Source organism: Lagenorhynchus albirostris, chromosome 4 (genome assembly GCF_949774975.1).
Source record: "Lagenorhynchus albirostris chromosome 4, mLagAlb1.1, whole genome shotgun sequence".
Taxonomy (NCBI): domain Eukaryota; kingdom Metazoa; phylum Chordata; class Mammalia; order Artiodactyla; family Delphinidae; genus Lagenorhynchus; species Lagenorhynchus albirostris.
In genome coordinates, this window is record NC_083098.1 from 49,185,020 (window position 1) to 49,205,341 (window position 20,322).

Sequence of the window (20,322 nt, forward strand, 5' to 3'; positions counted from 1 at the left end):
GCGCAGTGGTTGAGAATCTGCCTGCTAATGCAGGGGACACAGGTTCAAGCCCTGGTCTGGGAGGATCCCACATGCCACGGAGCAACTGAGCCCGTGAGCCACAACTACTGAGCCTGCGTGTCTGGAGCCTGTGCTCCTCAACAGGAGAGGCCGCGATAGTGAGAGGCCCCCGTTTGCCACAACTAGAGAAAGCCCTCGTGTAGAAACGAAGACCCAACACAGCAAAAATAAATAAATTAATAAACTCCTACCCCCAACATCTAAAAAAAAAAAAAATACACCTAAAAAACACTGAAAAGAGTTGGACTAAAATGTCATCAGTGGCTATCTCTAGCTGATGGAATTAAATGTTCCTGTGTGTGTGCTTTTCTATATTTTGTTAACGCTCTACAATGAATATGTATTGTTTTTGTATCCAGAATTAAATTGTTTTCACAAGGTAGAGAATTAACTTGGGTGGCAATGTAGAGGATAAAATGGAGTAGAGTAGGATCAGAGGCAGAGAGATTAATAGACTTTTGCAATAGAATGGATGAAAGATGGTAGAAGCCAAATTAAGGCAGTGGTTGTGAGGCAAAGAAAGTAATTAGGTAGTGAGAACATAGAACATAGAACGAATGAATAGGATTTGGTAACCTTGGATCCATTTAGGTTGGAGATAAAGGCTAAGGAAACATTAGTTTAAACACTGTAATTCCATTGGTAACCCTGGATCTATATGGGTTGGGGTGGAGATAAGGGATATGAATTCATTAGTCTTATATATGGTAAATGAAATTGTGAACGTAAATGAGATTCCTTAGGGACAGTATATAAAATAGAAATAGGGCAATGGCCAGAATCATGGGGAACTCTTAATATTTAAGAACCAGACAGAGGAAGAAAGGCCTATAAAGAATAAGCAGGATTGATTAAAAAGGTAAAGCAACTAGGTTATCATGGAAACTAAAGGAAGGAAGGAAGGAAGGAAGGAAGGTTCAAGTAGGAATTGGTCAATGATGCTAGTGGAGAAAGCAACGTGCTTGCTTCTGAAGTTTGCTCCCTGTGAAAGGACCTCAATTAGTTCTGGGTCTTCCTCTACACTTGGGGAGATTGAGTGACTTATAAAATTAGTAAATTTGTGAAGAATGTCTGATTTAGCTTTGTCTTCCAACCTCAAAGAACAAGGTTGTCCAGAGACCAAATTCCCATTTGATCCTCCATGCTGTCCCTGTCAAGTGTTGTTGCTAGGAATTGGAGGTATAAATCTGCCTAATTCTGGGGATCAGTTGGCAGGCCGATTTGGTTTTCCCACTACGCAACATCAACCAACTTAACTTTATCTGTAATAAAGTGATATTTTGGCCCCCATTTCTATCCTTTGCTTTATTTCCCAAATTGTTCAGAACCTAGGCAAGAAGAGGGGGATTAGTTTACTGGGACCCACTTGGAAACTGCAACAATTGATGCCAAATTCCACACCAGGTAAGGTAGGGACTGGGAGAGGCTAATGTCTTTGGCAATTAGGAAGTAATCATAAATCACTATCTTAATAAAGTCAAACAATTTTTCCAAGGAAGGCAATTGAGGAAATGTCTCCATGGAGATTTGGTGGGACAATGTTAACTACTGCCCCAATCCTTGTTTTGTAAGATTCTCTAAGAATGGGACTATGCCACCCAGGGGACTATATTAGTCAGGGATATTTTAGTTGCACATGTATAAAACGTACCTTGAAATAGCTTAAATGAGAGCAGCAGGTGTGGGAGGGAAAAAAGACAGAACTTAGTGGCCACTTAATTAATGGACAATGGGTTAGTCTATGATCCTGGATTTCAAATGCTATCTGGACTCTAGTCTCTATTGCTTATAATGCCTTGGTCTGTTTTTTCTACAGGCATTCATTGCTTTGTTACATTTCACTTTACTGAATTTTGCAGATACTGCATTTTTTAAATAAAAGGTTTGTGGCAACTCTGCACTGAGCATACCTATTGGCACCACTTTTCCAATAGCATTTGTTCCCTTTGTATCTCTGTGTCACATTTTGTAATTCTCACATTTCAAATTTTTTCATTATTACTATATATGATTTGGTTATCTGTGAAACTACTTTGATGTTACTACTATGACTTGCTGAAGACTCAGATGATGGTAGCATTTTTTAGCAGTATTTTTATTTAAGGTATAATGCTTAAACATGCTTAAGACATAATGCTTTAATATGTTTAACACATAATGCTATTGCATACTTAATAGACTAGAGTATGGTGTAAAAATAACTTTTGTAAACACTGGGAAATCAACAAATTCGTGACTCACTTTATTGATATTTGCTTTCTTGTGGTAGTCTGGAACCGAACCTGCAATACCTCCAAGGAACACCTGTATGTGGTAAGGTAGGTTTGCTCCCTGTTGTGCCAAAGATGGTAAGTGGCAGCTCTAGCCTCAGTAAAATTGTCATATATTACTCTGGAGATTGGCTTGGCTCATGTACCTATCTTTATGACAGGGGAAGTCATATAACTGACAGCTTTATTACATAAAGGATAGGAATCTCCTGAAAAGATGGACATACAAAAGTGTTGTTCACTACGTTCTACCCTTGGCTACCCGGCACCTATACTTGTGCTTTCTTCAGTACACAGAATTTTAAAAATGCCCTAGTCTAAGACAATATAATTATACCATGGACAACTGAAATACTCTCTTCTCCAACAGGAGACATGCCAAACTCTCATCCAATTTTTCCATCTTGCTCTTGGAAACCAAGAGTTCTAGGTGATATGCATTTCTTAAACCAGGTTTGAATGTAGCACATCATAGTACAGCATGATAAAGATAACTTTATTAGATATTGGTATACACTTAAGGAAAGTAAGGGCACTCTAATTAGCTAGTAGATGAGGTTCTTGGTTAGTTAATACGTCCTTTTTTCTTTGGCTGTGTTGGGTCTTTGTTGCTGCGTGCAGGCTTTCTCTAGCTGAGGTGAGTGGGGGCTACTTTTTATTGTGGTGCACAGGCTTCTCATTGTGGTGGCTTCTCTTATTGCAGAGCAGGGGCTCTAGGTGCACAGGCTTCAGTAGTTGCGGCATGTGGGCTCAGTAGTTGTGGCTTGTGGGCTCTAGAGAGCAGGCTCAGTAGTTGTGGCGCATGGGCTTAGTTGCTCCACGGCATGTGGGATCTTCCCGGACCAGGGCTCAAACCCGTGCCCCATGCATTGGCAGGCGGATTCTTAACTACTGCGCCACCAGGGAAGTCCAGTTAATATGTCTTGAGTTTGTGCTCTGGAAGGTGCTCCCTGATCCCTTGCCCATACATAAGAGGGTACTGGAATTAAGCAATCATAGGCCTTTGTTTGCAAGACTTGGTATTTTTTGTCTATACAAGTCTCTTACAATCTTAGTTGGTTGCTGGTCACCTTGCTTTTTGGTAACTCTGGTTTAGAAACCAAAAACAGAGATGGTGTGTTAATCTGTTTTCTGTCCCTTAGCAATGTGTTACAAGTTTGGAATGCAATGTCTATCCTCCAGTCGACTAAATTAACTATGTATTTCTAATTTGGCCTTTGCATCCAAAATCATAAGCTGAGCAATGAGTTTAGGGATAATGCAGATAGGATTTATCTCTGTCCACGTGCCTCCAAGTTGCATCTCAGGGAATGGTTCCTCACAATGGGACTAATTTGTCAAAGTTTGTCGGATAGGATATACACAGCAAGAGATGCATGAGGTGATCAAGAATCAGGCTTTTTTCAGGGTTCCAAGTATATCTTTTACTGAGTTTTCAACTCCTTAGCTGTTTGCACTAACTTTAGCTCAGGACAGAGAATATGGGTTTTCCAAACCTGTACATTGCAGGTTTAGTTGATTCTCAGTCACATGGATTACTGAGTACATGCAGAAAGGGGGTGTCTTAGAAATATACAGTTGTTCCTCAGTACTCAAAGGTGACTGGTTCCAGGACCTGCCACAGATAGCAAAATCTGCGGATGCTTGGGTCCAGTGGTCAACCCTCCAGATCTGTGGATTCTGCATTTGCAGATTTAACCATGTATGTGGAGTCCCCCAGTACTGAGGGCCACTGTATTTATTTTTAAAAATTCGCACAGTTTAAGGGTTAACTGTATTCTTTCTTCTGCATTCATATAGGCAGCTTGAACTGAAATGTATCCCTTTCTTGTAGGACCTTGCTAATGGACACACTGCAAAATCCTGACATTTTTCTACCAATTCCCCTAAAACGTTAACCTTGATATAGATATTGTCTAAGATCTAAAATTTAACAATTTGCTTGCTTGCTACAACATAGTAAATATTAACGAACCTCCTAAGCCAAGGACTCATTATCACTGTGCATGCCACCTAGACTTACCAGTTTTACATTTCAGGGTGTGTCATTTGTTGACACTGGTATTATTTTATATACTAGTCAGGAATAAAAACCCAAACCTTGCCATTTTGAGATTTCTTACTCTTTTCCAGTTTAACAGTCCGTTTGAATGTCACATCAATTTTGGATGCAAGTTCAGGGAATTCAAAGTTTAACATATTATTAGGCTTTTCTCTCTCTCTAAGATTTTATCTGGTTGCTGGAGGTAAGTCCTTCACTACCATGGCATTGCTGGAGGGGCATCTGGCCTGCTTGCTGTCTAAATTTGTTGCCGTAAGGTCTATTGTTGATACAATTTGCAATCTATTCTCTCAAAATGTGATTGTTTTTCCTCTGCCCTTACTTTAGAATTTATGGGTGTTAGTGTCTTTTCAATAGGATCCTCTATCCAACCCATGGATTCATACCACAGCCTGTGCCATGAGTTTCAATCACCCTGTACTGCAGCAAGCCTGTGTAAAGCAATTGCGCTCTTACTGTGAATCAAATTTACATACCTCTTAAGGAATTCTGTATCTCCTTTTCAGTTCAGTGTAGTCAAGGAACATGCAGGAGTGGGAGTGGTTATCAATGCTGCCTGGCCATCTGCTTAAACATATTATGTTGCCATTTCTACTTGATTGTAGTTGCCTGTGTTGGGCAAAGTTCCAGGTGGGAAACAGGGCCCAAGCCACAAGCTCCCTGTTTTTGAATTCCGAAGTCTTCCTGGCAGTGTCTATCCCTTACCCCTTAGGGTTTCAACTCTGAGGAGAGAGCCAAGAAATAAGTCTCAATTCATGAGCACTTTTTTCCTCTTGCAATACCATCAAGACTGCCTCTACTGTCTTGTAATGATTTCTTTCTCAGACATGTTCGTGCCACATGGTGACCAAAGGCCACAGATAATTTAAGCTTTTGCTTAACTTCAGCCAGAGTGAGGTGCCTCTTTCTCAATAATGCTAGGCAAAATGGTGAGGTTGTCTCTGATTGGCTCCTTTTGTTAACCTGCCCATTCCTAAACCATTCCCTATGACTGAGGAATTATGGTAGTTTGGTTGGCTTGATTCATGGGCCCACTCCTGTGGTATGGGAGTTAAGACCAGGAAATGGATGGTTGCACCTGGAGAAACAAGGGTAGATCTATATTAGTTAGGACAAACTCTCAAATATCAGTGGGTCACACAAAAGAATGCATAGGAGGGGCTTCCCTGGTGGCACAGTGGTTGAGAATCTGCCTGCCAATGCAGGGGACACGGGTTTGAGCCCTGGTCTGGGAAGATCCCACATGCCACGGAGCAACTAGGCCCATGAGCCACAATTACTGAGCTTGCGTGTCTGGAGCCTGTGCTCCGCAACAAGAGAGGCCACGATAGTGAGAGGCCCACGCACTGCGATGAAGAGTGGCCCCCACTTGCCGCAACTAGAGAAAGCCCTTGCACAGAAACGAAGACCAAACACAGCCATAAAAAAATTAATTAATTAATTAATTAAAAAAAAAGAATGCATAAGAACTCTAACACAAGTTAATAGGCAGGCAGCTATCCTCCAAGTGAAGATTCAGGAAACCAGAGTCCTTCCACCTTGTGGCTTCGCCATCTTCTACACATGGCTTCCAATACAAATGCCTTAAGTTGCTGGGGAATGGGAGATGCTGGAGAACTTTTCATGTGATATCTTTTATGGACCAGAGATGCAATAGGAGCTCATCACTTATACTCACATTCCACTAGTTAGAATCTAATTGGCACATCTAACTGGGAAGCCTAATTGCAAAGGAGGCTGGGAAATGTAATCTAACTCTGTGCCCAGAAGAATCTAGTGTCTGCAAGAGTCCACTATTCTGATCACTAAATATCCATTTTACCTCTCTTCCCAAACAAAGAACATATCCTACTCCAATAAAGACAACCTAGAAGTTCTATCCAGTTACTAGGTCAGGCTTAAAGTCTAGTTTTTAGGTAATGTGCAGTCCTCTTCATTAGGTCCAGATACAACCTATGAATTAAAAAACACAAGTTATCTCTAATATCACCCCAAATTCCAGGAAACATATTGTACAGTGGTAGATCAGAAACAGGTAACTACAATATGCTCTCATTAGGAAAAGAGAAAACTGTGAGACACTAGGCAATATAGATACATAACAATGATGAAATACTGAGCAGGCATTTTGTGGTTCATCTGCTGTGAGTGGAGGAAATGTTGATGAGATCGCAATTTAGTTTTGGAGAGGAATTTGTCCTCTGTCTTCTGTATGGCCCAATACTGGCCTCTGAAATGTTTTCTGCCCATTATTACCCATAGCCACGTCCTATGTGAGTATTGGGGAGTTGTAAAGCATTTATGCTCTATTTTCTACTTATGCAAGTTTGGGATGGAACAGCTGCCTCAAGGTTTTAACACTTGAACAATATTTGAATCAAGTTCATAATTTGATCAGTAATAAAATTCCTTCAAAAATTTAGTCCTATGATCTATTTGCCTCCAGTAACTACACCCAAAGTTCTTACATAATTCTCTAACCCAATTTATTCCTTTGCTTCCTTGCCCCCGTGTCAGTTTCTCAAGAACTTCATCCCAGCCTCCTTGAGGCCACCGAAAATAACAGCCTTGGATGGAAAGGCCAAAGCCTTGATCTGATTTTTGTTCCAGCACTAAATCTTGGGAGGACTGTACTCAAGGCCTCTTCTAGTTTCATTTTTTTACTGTTCCAGGTCAAGAATTCCAAATATTCCTATGCACTTTCATTTCTGCAACTGTTTCCTGAGCTTATCTCTTTAGCAAAGTCTTGCTAAAAGTAAAATGCTAAAATGCAAAATACAGTATTACTTATACTCTTTTGAACTATTTCCTCTTATTATTGAGATTGTACTGAGCTACAGTCTCAATAGGTAGGTAATAGTTTTACCCCCCATTTTGCCACTGCGAAACATGGGTCTCCTTCCAGCCTCTGATACCAGTTTCTCCAACATCTGCTGCATCATCAGTAAGCCAATACAGCATATTTTATAGCATAAAAATATGGGGTACTGTCTAAGCAGTACCCCACTTCCAGCACCAATTTCTAGGTTAGTCATGGTCATTCTAGCTCCTGTAACATATGAATTCTCAAATCTCAATTTTCTCTCTTTCAAGAAGTCCAAAAAGCAGTGTTTCTAATTTGGAGGTGTCTGTCTTCCAAGTAGTAATTTAGCCATTCATGCTCCTTCTCTCTTCTGGCTCTGGCATCTTCAAAATACAGTTTTTAAGATCACCATACTCACTAGCTTCAAGTTGATGGACAAAGAGTGAAGATGGAAGGACTTCATTAAGCCTGAAAATGAGCATGTCACTTCCTTTTATATTTCACTGGCTAAAAGTCATTCAAATGACCACAAATAACTAAAGGGAAGTTGGGATATTTAGTCTAGCTGTTTGCCCAGGAAGAAGAAATAAGTTTCATGAATGACTAATCAAGTCTCTGTTACAAGATTCTAAAAGGAAAAAAAATGCTACATAAAAAGAACAGAAAGTCACTCCAGGGGCTTTGTCCATTCTAATAGGTGTGACCTTATTCTAATAGTTCCAACAAAATAATCATTTCCCTATTATATAAAAGAGTAAGAATTCATTTTGTTGTAAATAATGGAATTACTTCAAACAGAGTATTTGTGATAGTGTGATAAGTACATAAGTCAGACTGCAGAGGGTTAATAAGTGAAATTCAGATAACAAAAACAGACATTGAACGTAGAATACTCTTTAAAGCTTGGTTATGAAGCAAAGGAAACACAGTGGAACCACAAATGTAGAGGATTGAAGACAGAAAAGATAATAGAAGAGAACTCAGGGATTGGAACTACAGTACAGACGGATAATTCATCTTATATAAGAGCTGGGAGTGTCTCATTCCTCTGATATTGGAAGGAAGGAAAGATCCAGAAGTACCTAAGTTTCTAGCATTTGGAAAATTGAAGGAGTTTGTGACTAATAGCATCGATCTTCTTGTGAAGTTTGAAGTAAAGTCACATAATGAAATGTGGTTGGGATTTAAAGACTGCAAAAGTATTCTGGTGGGAAGGGAGAAAAAGGTGCTGAAGAATATATAAGTAGGAGGTTAAGACCTAAATCTGTAGTGTTAAGATACGTAATGTAGTGTACTGTTCTGCACAGAACTTAGCAACCACTGTAGGAGAGGAACAGGCAGATGATTAGCACTTCGTGTGTATATTTACTATAACACTTATTACACTGTAAAGCCCCAGGAAGCAGAGACTTAAATTTTACAAACTATGCACACAGTAGGCACATGATGAATTTTTGCTTGATTTTATAAACTATGCACACAGTAGGCAAATGATGAATTTTTGCTTGAATGAATTGATTCAATCATTGCCAATTCTGCCATAGTACTCTGTAGAGTACTGGCAACTGCCCACATTTCATATGGTATGCCAATGCTAAAAAGAAAAAAAAAGGCTAAAAAAATTCAGGCATACTCAGCTAAACTTAGCAGTCTTAAAACGGCAACTATGTCAGCTGAGACATACTTTTTATCTTGTGCCAGTACATCTTTCTTTGATGTTTCCTTCATTTTCCTTATGCTACTGTGTTATTGAACCTGAAAGGGATATATCTAAGTTCAATAAGCTACGTTATTATTCCAAAAGTCCTGAAAGTTCTTCAGACACCTACAACTGAACTCACAACCCCCATCACAATATTCCTTTCAAGAGATTCACAGACAAGGATGACTACTTATGATGCTTACTTCACAGATAAAAAGCTGAGTAGGTGAGGGGTGGAAGGACAAAATCGGGGTCATTCACTGAATCGTCAGCAGAGTCTGGCACAGATTCTGCTTCCTTCTCCTGTCTTCTCCCCTTGGAAACTTCAGAATTGTAGTGATCTCAGACTTCACTTAGTCGAACTCCTTTATGTTACACAGGTGTAAACTCAGGTTCAGGAAGTCTGACCCAAGACTTAGTCAAAGTGGGCTCTTTCCTTTACACGACGCCATCTCTCAAGATCCACAGCCCTAACTCACCATTTGGCGGTAGAAAAAAATGGCCAGAAACGAAACTACGTACAAGAGTCCAGAACCAGGCTCCACCTCCCGGATCAGGCAGTCCGGGCCTCCAGCTAACAAAGCGTCTGGTCCGTGCTTCGGTATGGGTTCCCCACCCGGCCCAGGCTGCTCCTCTCCAGCCTGCCCGCCCGCCCCCAGCACCGCAGCACTGCCCGCCCGCGGGGGCCCAGGACCCGACCCTCGAAATCTCACTTTCGTGTTTCGGCCACCCGCGCGCCACCGCTCAGGCGACGACTGATGGCGTCATCCGTACTTCCGCCTGCGGCTGCGTTCTAGTCATCAGCGAGGAAGGAAGAAGGGAGGTCTGAAGGGCTGTGTGCGGGGGAAATAGCGAGGAAAGAGAAGCAATCCGGGTGTAGCGGGCGCTACGGCAGTAACCGCGGCCCTCCTCTGTCCCCGGCGTCCCCCCATCGGAAGTCGCCCTAGGCACACTTCCTCCGACTCTGGGTAGTCTCCCCTCCGCTTGATCTCCCGACACCCCGGTCTCCCTCTTCGCCTCTAACCACCCCCTCCTAGCTCCCTCACGCTCCCTCCCTCTCCCTCCCTCCCATCGTCAGGCTCCCCGCCCTTAGTATCGCGAGACGAGGTGAGAGCTGGCGGAGCGGCGGCGGCGGCGGCAGCAGTAGAGGTGACCGAGGCGGTGGCGGCGGAGGCGGCACCGAGCGCTGTGTTGGTCCCGGTGCGGCCGAAATCGCGGTAGAGCGTAGCCCCCACGCCCCTCCCCCGTCCGCGCCCTCCCTCTTTCCCCGGAGATGGAGAAGGCTACGGTTCCGGTGGCGGCGGCGGCGGCGGCGGCAGCTGAGGGAGAAGGGAGCCCCCCGGCGGTGGCGGCTGTGGCGGGCCCCCCCGCGGCTGCACCGGCGGCGGAGGTCGGCAGCGGCGTTGGCGGCGGCGGCGGCATCGGGGCTTGCTCGGCCTCGTCTCCTCGTGGGATGGTGCGAGTCTGCGACCTGCTCCTGAAGAAGAAACCGCTGCCGCAGCAACACCACAAGGCCAAGCGTAACCGGACTTGCCGACCCCCCAGCAGCAGCGAAAGCAGCAGCGACAGCGACAACAGCGGCGGCGGTGGAGGCGGCGGCGGAGGCGGCGGCGGCGGCGGCACCAGCAGCAACAACAGCGAGGAAGAAGAGGACGACGACGACGAGGAAGAGGAGGTTTCTGAGGCAAGGGCCTGGTTTCAAGGGAAGGAGGGAGGAAGGGAGCGTAAAGGATAGGGGCCAAAGGTGGGAGGGGACTTGCGGTGGGACAGATTCCTGTGGGCTTGATCTGTCTTAGGGGCCAGGCTTTCCACTGCCCCCTTTCTTTCCCCTGCCGAAATTGTGAGGTGTGGACATGTGGGGGAGGGTAGCTGACACGTGGGGGTGGGAGGACCACGGAGTGCACAGAGTTGGTGAACAGCACGTTACCCTGGCATGGTTCACTCGGTTTAGGATGGAGGGAATCGCTTAGATTCCCTCTTTGCCCAGCCGGCGGGGTCGGCCTTGGGCCAGTAGGGCCGTGTTACTCCTGGGGCGGGGGCGGGACCAAAGCTGGAGGGGTAAGATAATAGGTAGATGAGTCTCGTGAGGAACGACTAGGAGGTTGGTACATATCTCCCACTTGTGAGGTGGAGGGGAGCAGTTTTGGGGGGAGGCAAGGTTGTAATGGACTCAGTGCTAGGTATTTGTGTACGTGAGAGACACGTGAGAAGCTGTACTTTTCCATACTGTTCTGCTGCAGGTTTTTTTTTTTCATAACTATTGTGGCTGCTGAAGTAACCTTCACTTCCTCAATCTCTCAAGGATTTTGGATGAACTGATCTTATGTCCATATACATTTATATGTAACTCGGTGGATGAAAAATATGTTTGATCCTTACATGTACATACTCTTACATTTTCAAATGCTTCCTTGGTGAGGAAGAATTAAGCTAGGCCCTGTTGCTTTCCACATAACGTCAGGCAGGTGAAGAGTCTGCTTTGGAGCCAGGCTTGGTTGTGGTGAGTTGGAATAGGAAGGCCTCTTGGTTTGTCCTAGTGATCTGGTTTCATAATAACTGTTTATAATTTTTCCTGGGTCCACAGACAGGCGGCGTTGCAGGACCTCATTCTTCAAAGAAGACCATTTAACCAAAACTCAGTAAAACATACCAACCATACTGAGAACAAGCGAAGAAGAGTTAGCCTTACTAGTTAGCAGCTCTTTTGTAACTCTTTTGTCCACTCCCTGAAATGGAAGCTTGAAAATCTTGATCTGAAGAAAGAAGTTGTAACTTAAGGCAGCAGAAGGAAAGCAGCTTTAAAGGCTGATTATAAATTAACTTATAAGAGAGAACAACTGAATTATCTAGAAGTACCACTTGCCATTTATTCTTTTCCACAAGCACAGCTAATTTTGGTAAAAGGCTGGTTTTTCGAAAATTGCATTATTGGAACTTGGGTTCCCTAATTTCAAATAGGGAAATACCTTTTAAAGAATTTGAGACTTGTCTGTTAGTAGAAGACCAGATTCTCTTTGACCTCAGACTGGATGAAGTTATATCGGTAGAGATGTAATAAATAGTTCGTGCGTGTATACCAAAAAGATGGACACTCCCTGCTATTTCATTTAGCCTACTGAATTCTAAGGGTAGGTTTGTAGTGATAGATTTTGTATTGACCTAGTTGGGTGTTTCAGGATAGTGTGTTGCTCAGCCTGCATATGAAACAGTGAAGAGAAGGATGTGACAGGATCCTTATTTCCAGTAAAATCTATTATATGGTAGTTAGAATCATTCAATTGTATTATTTTTACAGAGATGAGAAACATTTTAGAGGTAATCTCATCTAACCCTTTTATTTTAAAAATGAGACTTTTTTTTTTTTTTAAGGAAACTGGTTGTGGTGGTAACAGCAAAAGTGGAAATCAGAGTTTTCTAATGATTCAGACGAGTATACTTTTCATGACAATTTATTCCCTGTATCTCCCTCCTGACCTTTTTCAAAAACTAGGCGGTCAATTGCAAGGTAACACCATCATGCAGCTATGGGCAAAATACCAATATTTTATTAAGATTTTAAATTCTCAGATAAAGTATCAAGCTCTGGTTTGGAACTTAATATGAAGTTGAGTGCAGTACTTACTGAAATATTATTCTCTAAACTTCACATACCTAGATAGTTCTGTCCATTGGAATTGAGCCAAATAAGCAAAACTTTTAGTAATTCATTAAATCATGTAGAATAGGCTTAAGTTTGTAGGTGTGTTAGTTTTGTGAGTTGGGTTTGTTTTCCTTGGAAGATAGGAATGATATATGTTGACTGATCAACTAGGGGAGTGTTTTCTTTGTTTTTAATATGCTTTATTCTGTCTTCTGTACAGTGGTGTAAACAGTGGGTTTGTCATTTGTTATGGAGCTGAGTCAGGAGAAATAAGTGGAAGAAAGCACAACCATTTGTATAAATCTATACAGGTACATGATGAGGGATAAGCAGGCAGGAGGACAGTATGTCTCTGCACCTACCTCCATCCTTGACCAGAATAGAGAAATAAATAAACGTAATTGTCACTGTACACTATAAGCTAAATGGATGAGTTGTGCAGTGTTTTTCATTTCATTACCATTTTACTGACATGTTAGCAGAAGTTTAACTTTCTAGAGCTAGGAAATCTTGTGGCTAATACTTAATTGTACTTACTTCCTTTCTGTTATTGGCTACACAATGAAAAATATGGATAACGTCTTTGAGATTATTCTTCCAATAAAAAAATCATTGAAAGGTTAAGAAGGAGTAAGAAAAGTTATAGTTTTGGGATATTTAACCTACAAAAGTGGAGGATAATTTAACAAGAATATATATGTTTACTTCGATGAAATGCTAGCTGGATATTTTGTATATCTGCTGAAAGAGGGAACACTGGGAGGAAAGGAGATTCAATTTAAATAAAAGCTTTATTTGAATGTTCAAGAACAAGAATCTAATTTTTACTAAACGTTAGCGTAGGTTATTGAGAATTGGATTTTCTCTTCAGTATTTCAGAATAAGGATAATCATGTTTTAGATAATTTGTGTAACTTCAGATATTCCTTTACCCACTTCCCCAATCTGATGCAAAACCTTAGATCAAAAACTGAAAATTGCAGTAATTTTCTCAGCTTTCAATGGGTGACTAACCAATATGGAAAATAGAAATGTATTTCCTAACATAAAAGTTGTGATGCACATCTTTTCCAATTAGTGGATTTCTGATTAGATGGAGCTTGGATTCATATCTTTGGTCCATCACACACTACGTTTGTGATCTTGGGCAAGTTACATAACCTCTCTCCTGTTTCCTTATATGTTAATGGTGATAATAGTAGATTCTATCTTATAGCATTGTTTTGAGAATTAAATGAGTTAATACAGTTTTCATGTATTCCCATTTTCACCCTTAGGTGTTGTCATATTTGTTTCATTATTCATAAATGTTTGGAGTTTCTACTATATGGTAGGAGTTTTACTGTACTGAGTAAGCAACGGTGAGCAAAACTATTTTAAGACATTGATTTAAAAATATACCAATGATTAAATATAAGTTTGAGGAAGTATGAGAGTGAAAGCAAATGGTTAAATGTATATCCTGAATAAAGTATATGAGAAGTATACAGATGTTCGGAGAGGATATTCATACTCATTTTAAAGGCAAAGATACTGGGTTAGAAGGGTTTTATTTAGGTAACTTCATTAGGGTCACGTAGCTGATAAGTGGCAGAGTGGACTTAACCTGTGTTTGTTTGATTCAAAGCAAAGCCTGCCTATTCATTCACTCATTCACATACTCTGGTATGCCGTATGATGTTGAGTACGACATCAGTGATGTTGGCATTTCAGATGAGTTAAAACAAATTCAGATGGCATAGGGGAAGATACTTTTTGGCAGTAGGACAACCACTGAAGACAAATTAGCTACCCTGAGCTTTGCTTTTCTTGTTCTGAAAAGCTCATTAAAAAAAAAAAATACAGAGAAGTACAGATAAATATATTCATATTTCCACCATTTAGAATTAACAGTTGCTAACAGAATGAAACTTTATAGTGAAAACCACCTTGTTTAGAGGCAATCTTTTTGCTTCTCCCTGCCTTTCAAGACTTGCGCTTTTTAAGGTTATCTTAGAAAAAAAAAATTTCCTTTTAAATAGGAGATGTTAATTTAGGGTCTGGATAGGCTGTGAATACCCTGGAGTTAAACTCAAGATTTTGTTGAAGGTGCTTATAAGTTGTTGTTGTTTTTCTTCTTTTCTTCCCTTAACCTGTAGTATGTGTGTAAAACTTTCATTAGATACCATACTCAGAAGTATATGACCACCTCTTCCCTCCTTCCTACCTTGTTATTTTGAAACATTCTCACTGCGTGGTTGTGGGAAATCAGGCGAGCATTTATATGGATTGTTTAGAATTGGGAAACTTACTTCTAAGGTAATGTGGTAATGAAGAAGGCATATTTATGTTGTGAAGTAGGGGGTCGCAGATTTATCTGTTCTTTCTGGTAAATTAGCCCTATGCCTACTCTCTCTTCTCTTAAATTCTCATATTTTGCCTTTTAATCGATGAAGCATTTTCATCTAGTCTGCTATGTTCTGTCAGATCCAAAGACAGAAAACTTGTCTTACATATCTCTCTATCTCCTACTGCACTGTACCATGTGTGTTATTAATAAGTCATAGCGTCTTACCTTTGCTAGGATTTGGTGAAGTCAGATCTCCGAAGTAAAAATAGTTTATAAATATATCTTATTTAGTTACTTTGGACATATTTGGTACCTCAAGTCTTTTTTATTTTTTTAAAGATTTCTTCTTTTTTCAAAATATTTATGTATTTATTTATTCGGTTGCATTGGGTCTTAGTTGCGGCAGGCGGGCCCCTTAGTTGTGGCTTGCGGGCTCCTTAATTGCGGCTCGCCGGCTCCTTAGTTGCAGCACGTAGGCTCCTTAGTTGTAGCATGCGAACTCTTAGTTGCAGTGTGCATGTGGGATCTAGTTCCCTGACCAGGGATCGGACCCCGGGCCCCCTGCACTGGGAGCGCAGAGTCTTATCCACTTGCGCCACCAGGGAAGTCCCTGGACCTCAAGTCTTAAGGTAACAGAACTTGGTTGCAGCTATTTATGGTGGACCCCTGTCAGATGCTTTTATGGGATTCTAATTACTCAGTTTAGTCTAGTCATTAACCTCACCAACCTAATTGGAATTAGTACTGTGGAAGTTTTAACTGTTGAATAATCATCAAAGCAGTACATTTTGACTCCCAGAAATTCACTAGACTATTTGCTAGACTGCTTCTACTAGCATCCAGATTAGACCATCAGTTGACTAGGAGGTTGATTTTTAGGCCCTTGAGAGTATTTGCACTTATGACAGTATATTCTGTATTTTTTAAGGATAATTTAGTGGCTTAGGAAATGTGGATATAATGAGCTTCCTTATAATTTTTCCGTACTTGACCATAGACAAAAAGGAATTTTTACTTCCTAATGGTATGTGAATTAGTGCCTGCTGATACCACTTATATTTTTGTTAGGACCGATAGGGGGCACCAACATCCATGGTAACCTATTCCAAATCTGACTAACTTCCTTCAGCTTTCGCCTTTTGAAAAAAAAAAGTCATTAGGGAATAGAAGGTGATGGGTAGATATGAATACTCCTTCGAGTGCTTGGAACCTTACCTTCCTGGTAGAGTTATGCCTATCCATTTGCCACCCAGAAGCAAAATACCCTTCCTGACTTAACGGTGTTTTTACTTCTTAACTTTTTTTTTCTTTTGTCTTTAGAAACTATTCTTATCCAATCATGAGGGGAAGTGGAATTGTAGAGCATTATAGGTATCATTTTATCATGATTTGTAATTTAGGGTTTTAATTATTGAAAAGGGACATGCTGGAAATTTTATCTTCCCCAAGAATGCTATGAAAAAATCAATATAGACTTAATTATTGAAAGCATAACTTAGGTTGACTTCTGTCATCCTGCGAAACTCATAAACATTACCTGATCTTTTTAGAGTTGACTTTTTACGTTTACTTCAGGGTGAAACTAGAGATAAAAGAGGGTCAGGTGGAAAAACATGTAAATATCACAGTACTTTAGGAATTCCTTTTGGAGCCAATATTATTAGTGTTCTTATAGATAATTTTGATATATAATAAAATCTCTCAAAGTATGCAGATAGATCATGTTGAATTGTACTGATGGGAATGGACAACAAGATTATTGAGAATAGATTGAAAATTTTAAATAGGTTTATATGAGTCATGGGTAAAAAAATGTGCTTTTTTGATTAAATGGTCTGAAACAAAGCATGCTTTTTCAGTAAAAGTTCAACATAACGTTAAACGAGATTAAATAAGGTATTAGAGATAACCAAAGTCATAATTCTAATTTTAAATAATGCTAAGATACATCTGCAAAAAATAGATTATATATATTTCTGCCTGCTGTACCGTGAAAATGGTTACTAAAACTAAGGAAGTTCTAGAGAGAGAGTTTAAAAATGATTGGAGGGTGAGGGATGGAATCCATGATCAAGGAGGACTGCTGATTATCCTTAATTATATTCTCATTGCTCTTATTATTTAATGTTCAAATTAACCAGTTACTCAAACTGAGTCACAACATGTATTAGTGTTATTTCAATTTTGAAAATAAATAAACTCATTTCTCATTTCTTGAGATTATTTGAAAGTATAGACTAGACATGGCAAATTTATGAAACTAGTTTATAGCTGTGCATCTCCAGTAGGGTGTATTCCCCTCCCGAGCTATCATTTGGTCTCATTTAATCTTTAATTTTTTAATCCTCCCTGCCCCCCAGTAAAAAAGAAAGTAACAGAAAAGAAAAAAAGAAAAGTGGAGAAATAAAAGACCTATCCTAAAATTAATTCTTGGCTTGGTCTTTCCTCATGGAGTGTTTTTTAATTAAAGAACATTTGAATGAAAAATATTTCAGAGAGATCTGTGGAAAAATTGGTTTCATCAGTTTTGAATTTGGAATAAAAAAACATTAACATGAAGTTCTGTTTTCCTTTTCTTCTTTCCTATTGCCCTAAATCTGAAACCTGAGAAGAAAAGGAAGTCTTCCTGTTTGTGTTATACCAAATCTGTTTTCAGTTTAGTCTTTAACCCCGTTATTGTCTTTTCCCTTCTCTGTGCCACATTTCCCTCTTGTTTTTTATATGAAGTTAATAACAAAAATAGTCCTGTTGCAAAGCCTCTAGTGTAGTTCTTACTAGTGTGAGATTTGGTATAGGAGTTGATTCTTTTACTTGCCAAACATTTATTGTGTATCTACTATGTGTGGCTGTTTTTACTATATAATAATCTCAACCATTTCCTTCTCAGGGAATATGAAAAAGTTAGCTATATTTAAAATCATAGCTCTATATAGTTAGTAAAACTTTTAAACTTGCACACGTGAAAACTTAACACAGTGATGGAATTCTGTTTTTTATGATTTTTAGAAGATAAGTATCACTATTAGTATATTTTTCTAACTAAGTTTATTTAAGAGGCATTATTGAGACCTAGCATAATCACTTCGGAATTTTGAGGGTTTTGAAGAAATTGAGACATTATTCCCAGCTTCATAAAATTTAAATCTTGTTGAGACAAAATTAATAATAATTTAAAACTGTGAGGATGATTTTAATCCTGTATGATTACTTTACTTGGGAGTCTAACAGTTTTCAGTGTATCTGTGTGCCTTTAGAATTGGTCTCATTATAGGGATTGTTCTGTTTTTGCATACTGATAGTGTAGACTTTACATCTTTTATGAGTGTCTCTTGGAATACTCACTAATTTGGTGTATTTTTTTTTATTTAAAAATTTTTTTTAAGATGAGGCCTGTTATGTGATACTTTTATAGAGTGTCCTTGACTACTAAGTTACACCAAAGAAACATTCATTCTAATTTTACCCTGAAGATTTTGTAGTAAGAAAAGAGGTAGCTATACTAGTATACTTATGGTTGCTGCAGGTAGAGATGGGTTAAAATATGAAAAATTGAGTTACAGGGCAATGTCAAATGCAATGTTAAATATCTTTTAAATTAGATCTTAAATACAGTGTTTCTATAATTAAACATTATTAATTAATTAAGCATACATATTTGTAGAAACTTACACATATTTGTAGAAAATTTGACAAAATCAAAAAATATCTAAGGAATACAAAAATCACCTAATCTTTTTTCCAGAATTAATCATTATTATTTGAAATCATCTTTGCATTCTTTTTTTCCTCAGATAATTATTACATATTTATTTAACTATAAAAACTAGTGATGCTTGTTTTGTAAAAAAAAAAAAAAGAGTCTTCTAATACATGAAGTTTTTATCCAACTCTTAGAGTAAATGCTGCTAACAGCTTGGTGTATATCAAATGGTCTAGTTTCTTCGTTGGTGAGAGTGAGTTGAATGAGAGAGATGGTGTGGGTGTGGGTATGTGTGTGTGGCGGGGGGTGTCTGAGAGAGTATGTTAGGATTTGGCTCATTCTCATTTACTTATGAATGTTTCACAGTATGATGTTCATAATTTATTTGATCTTTTATGTTGGTAGACAGATTGTTTTCAGGACATTGCTATCACATACACATTGCTGAAGTGAACATCCTTTTACAGTTATTTTTGAGACAAAAGTATTTCTTTGGAATGGATTCCTTGAAATGGAATTTAAGGGCCAGAGGTTATTCACGTGTTAATTTGATAAATGCTCCCAAGTTTTACTTCCATCAACAGTGTGTAAGAATGCCACTGGATTTGATCATCTTAGTTTTTAAAATCTGTTAAACAAAAAATAGTGTTTTGTTTTTGTTTTCCTTATTACTGTTGACATTGAGCAAATTTTCCTGTTTATTTTTTATTTGGATTTCTTTTGAAAATTTCCTGTTTTATCTATTATTACAGTTGTTACTTATTCTATTAGAGTTTTTTTTTTCTTAGTGATTTGTGATGCTGTTTATATTTATGGGTATTAATCCTTCATGGTGTTGTTGCAACATATTCTCTGTTTACATTATTTTCACAACATAGAAGATTTTTTATTTTTTTGTAGTAAGATGAATTATTCTTTTATGACTCCTTCTTTACCCCAATATTTAAACAAAATTTCTTAGATATTTTCTTTTGATACTTCTATATTTTTTCCCCAAAGATACATGGATATCTTTTTGGATATAGTATTTAATTGTTTATCCATTTCTTATTTACTCTTTTCATCAGCATTTGACCTTGCTGACCAATCCTTGCCTCTTAAAAAGTGCTATTCTCTTTGCTAATGTAATACCACCCTCTCCTCTTTTTACATTACTAGCTGCTTTTTTTGGTCTTCTTGCTTCCTCCCACCCCCTTCACTGTACATCCTTTGGTTATTTAGTACATCATTGCTCATTCCTGGGCCCTTTTTGGTCTTTTATCTGCTTACTTCTTAGGTGATTTTATCTAGTTTTGTGTCTTTATATATGCATTTGCTAATGACTCTCAAGTCTATATCTCCAATATAAACCTTTCTTCTTGAGTACCGGGCTAAAACTTCTGGCCACCCAACAGTTGTACAAACCTTTCTTCTAACACATAGTCTTCTTTCTTCCTCAAGAGAATCAATCCAAAGTCCCATCTGGATACTACATATAGCTCACAGTGTAGGATATCTACATAATGCTTGTCCTCTTAATTCAGTCCAGTAATCTGTAAAATAATAAAAAACGTATCTATCCTTCCTTTGCCCAACCCATTGTACAGTGGTGAATAGGAATAGGATAATCATAATGACAGCTTCTTTGGAGAAGGAAGGAGTAAGTAGACAGCAGTCATTGGTCCATAGTAATGATGAAATCCTTCTGGACAGGAGAAGACTGCCCTGGCAACTATGTAAAATCCTTGGTTAAACTCTGATTTTGCTCTCTGGGAGG

General features: G+C 39.3%; 2 protein-coding genes across 11 annotated transcripts in view; one reads left to right on the forward strand and one right to left on the reverse strand.

The window, feature by feature from the left end:
- ALB (albumin) overlaps positions 1-9,886 on the reverse strand; it is a 139,365-nt gene extending 129,479 nt beyond the window's left edge. Inside the window, exons 1-2 of one of the 9 annotated variants that reach the window (XM_060148028.1) lie at positions 9,611-9,886; positions 4,869-5,114 (exon numbers count right to left, since the gene is read on the reverse strand). The gene's annotated coding sequence lies outside the window, so the exon portion shown is untranslated. Of the gene's footprint in view, positions 1-4,868; positions 5,683-6,214; positions 6,391-9,100; positions 9,569-9,610 lie in introns of those variants that run through there. The other 8 variants (XM_060148030.1, XM_060148033.1, XM_060148027.1 and 5 more) reach the window with 8 other exon arrangements.
- The window catches only part of ANKRD17 (ankyrin repeat domain 17), a 161,460-nt gene continuing 150,947 nt past the window's right edge, over positions 9,810-20,322 (forward strand). Inside the window, exon 1 of one of the 2 annotated variants that reach the window (XM_060148023.1) lies at positions 9,810-10,581. In XM_060148023.1, coding sequence (XP_060004006.1) covers positions 10,171-10,581 — 411 coding nt within the window. In that variant the 5' untranslated portion in view covers positions 9,810-10,170. The remainder of the gene's footprint in view (positions 10,582-20,322) is intronic. The other variant, XM_060148024.1, reaches the window with a different exon arrangement.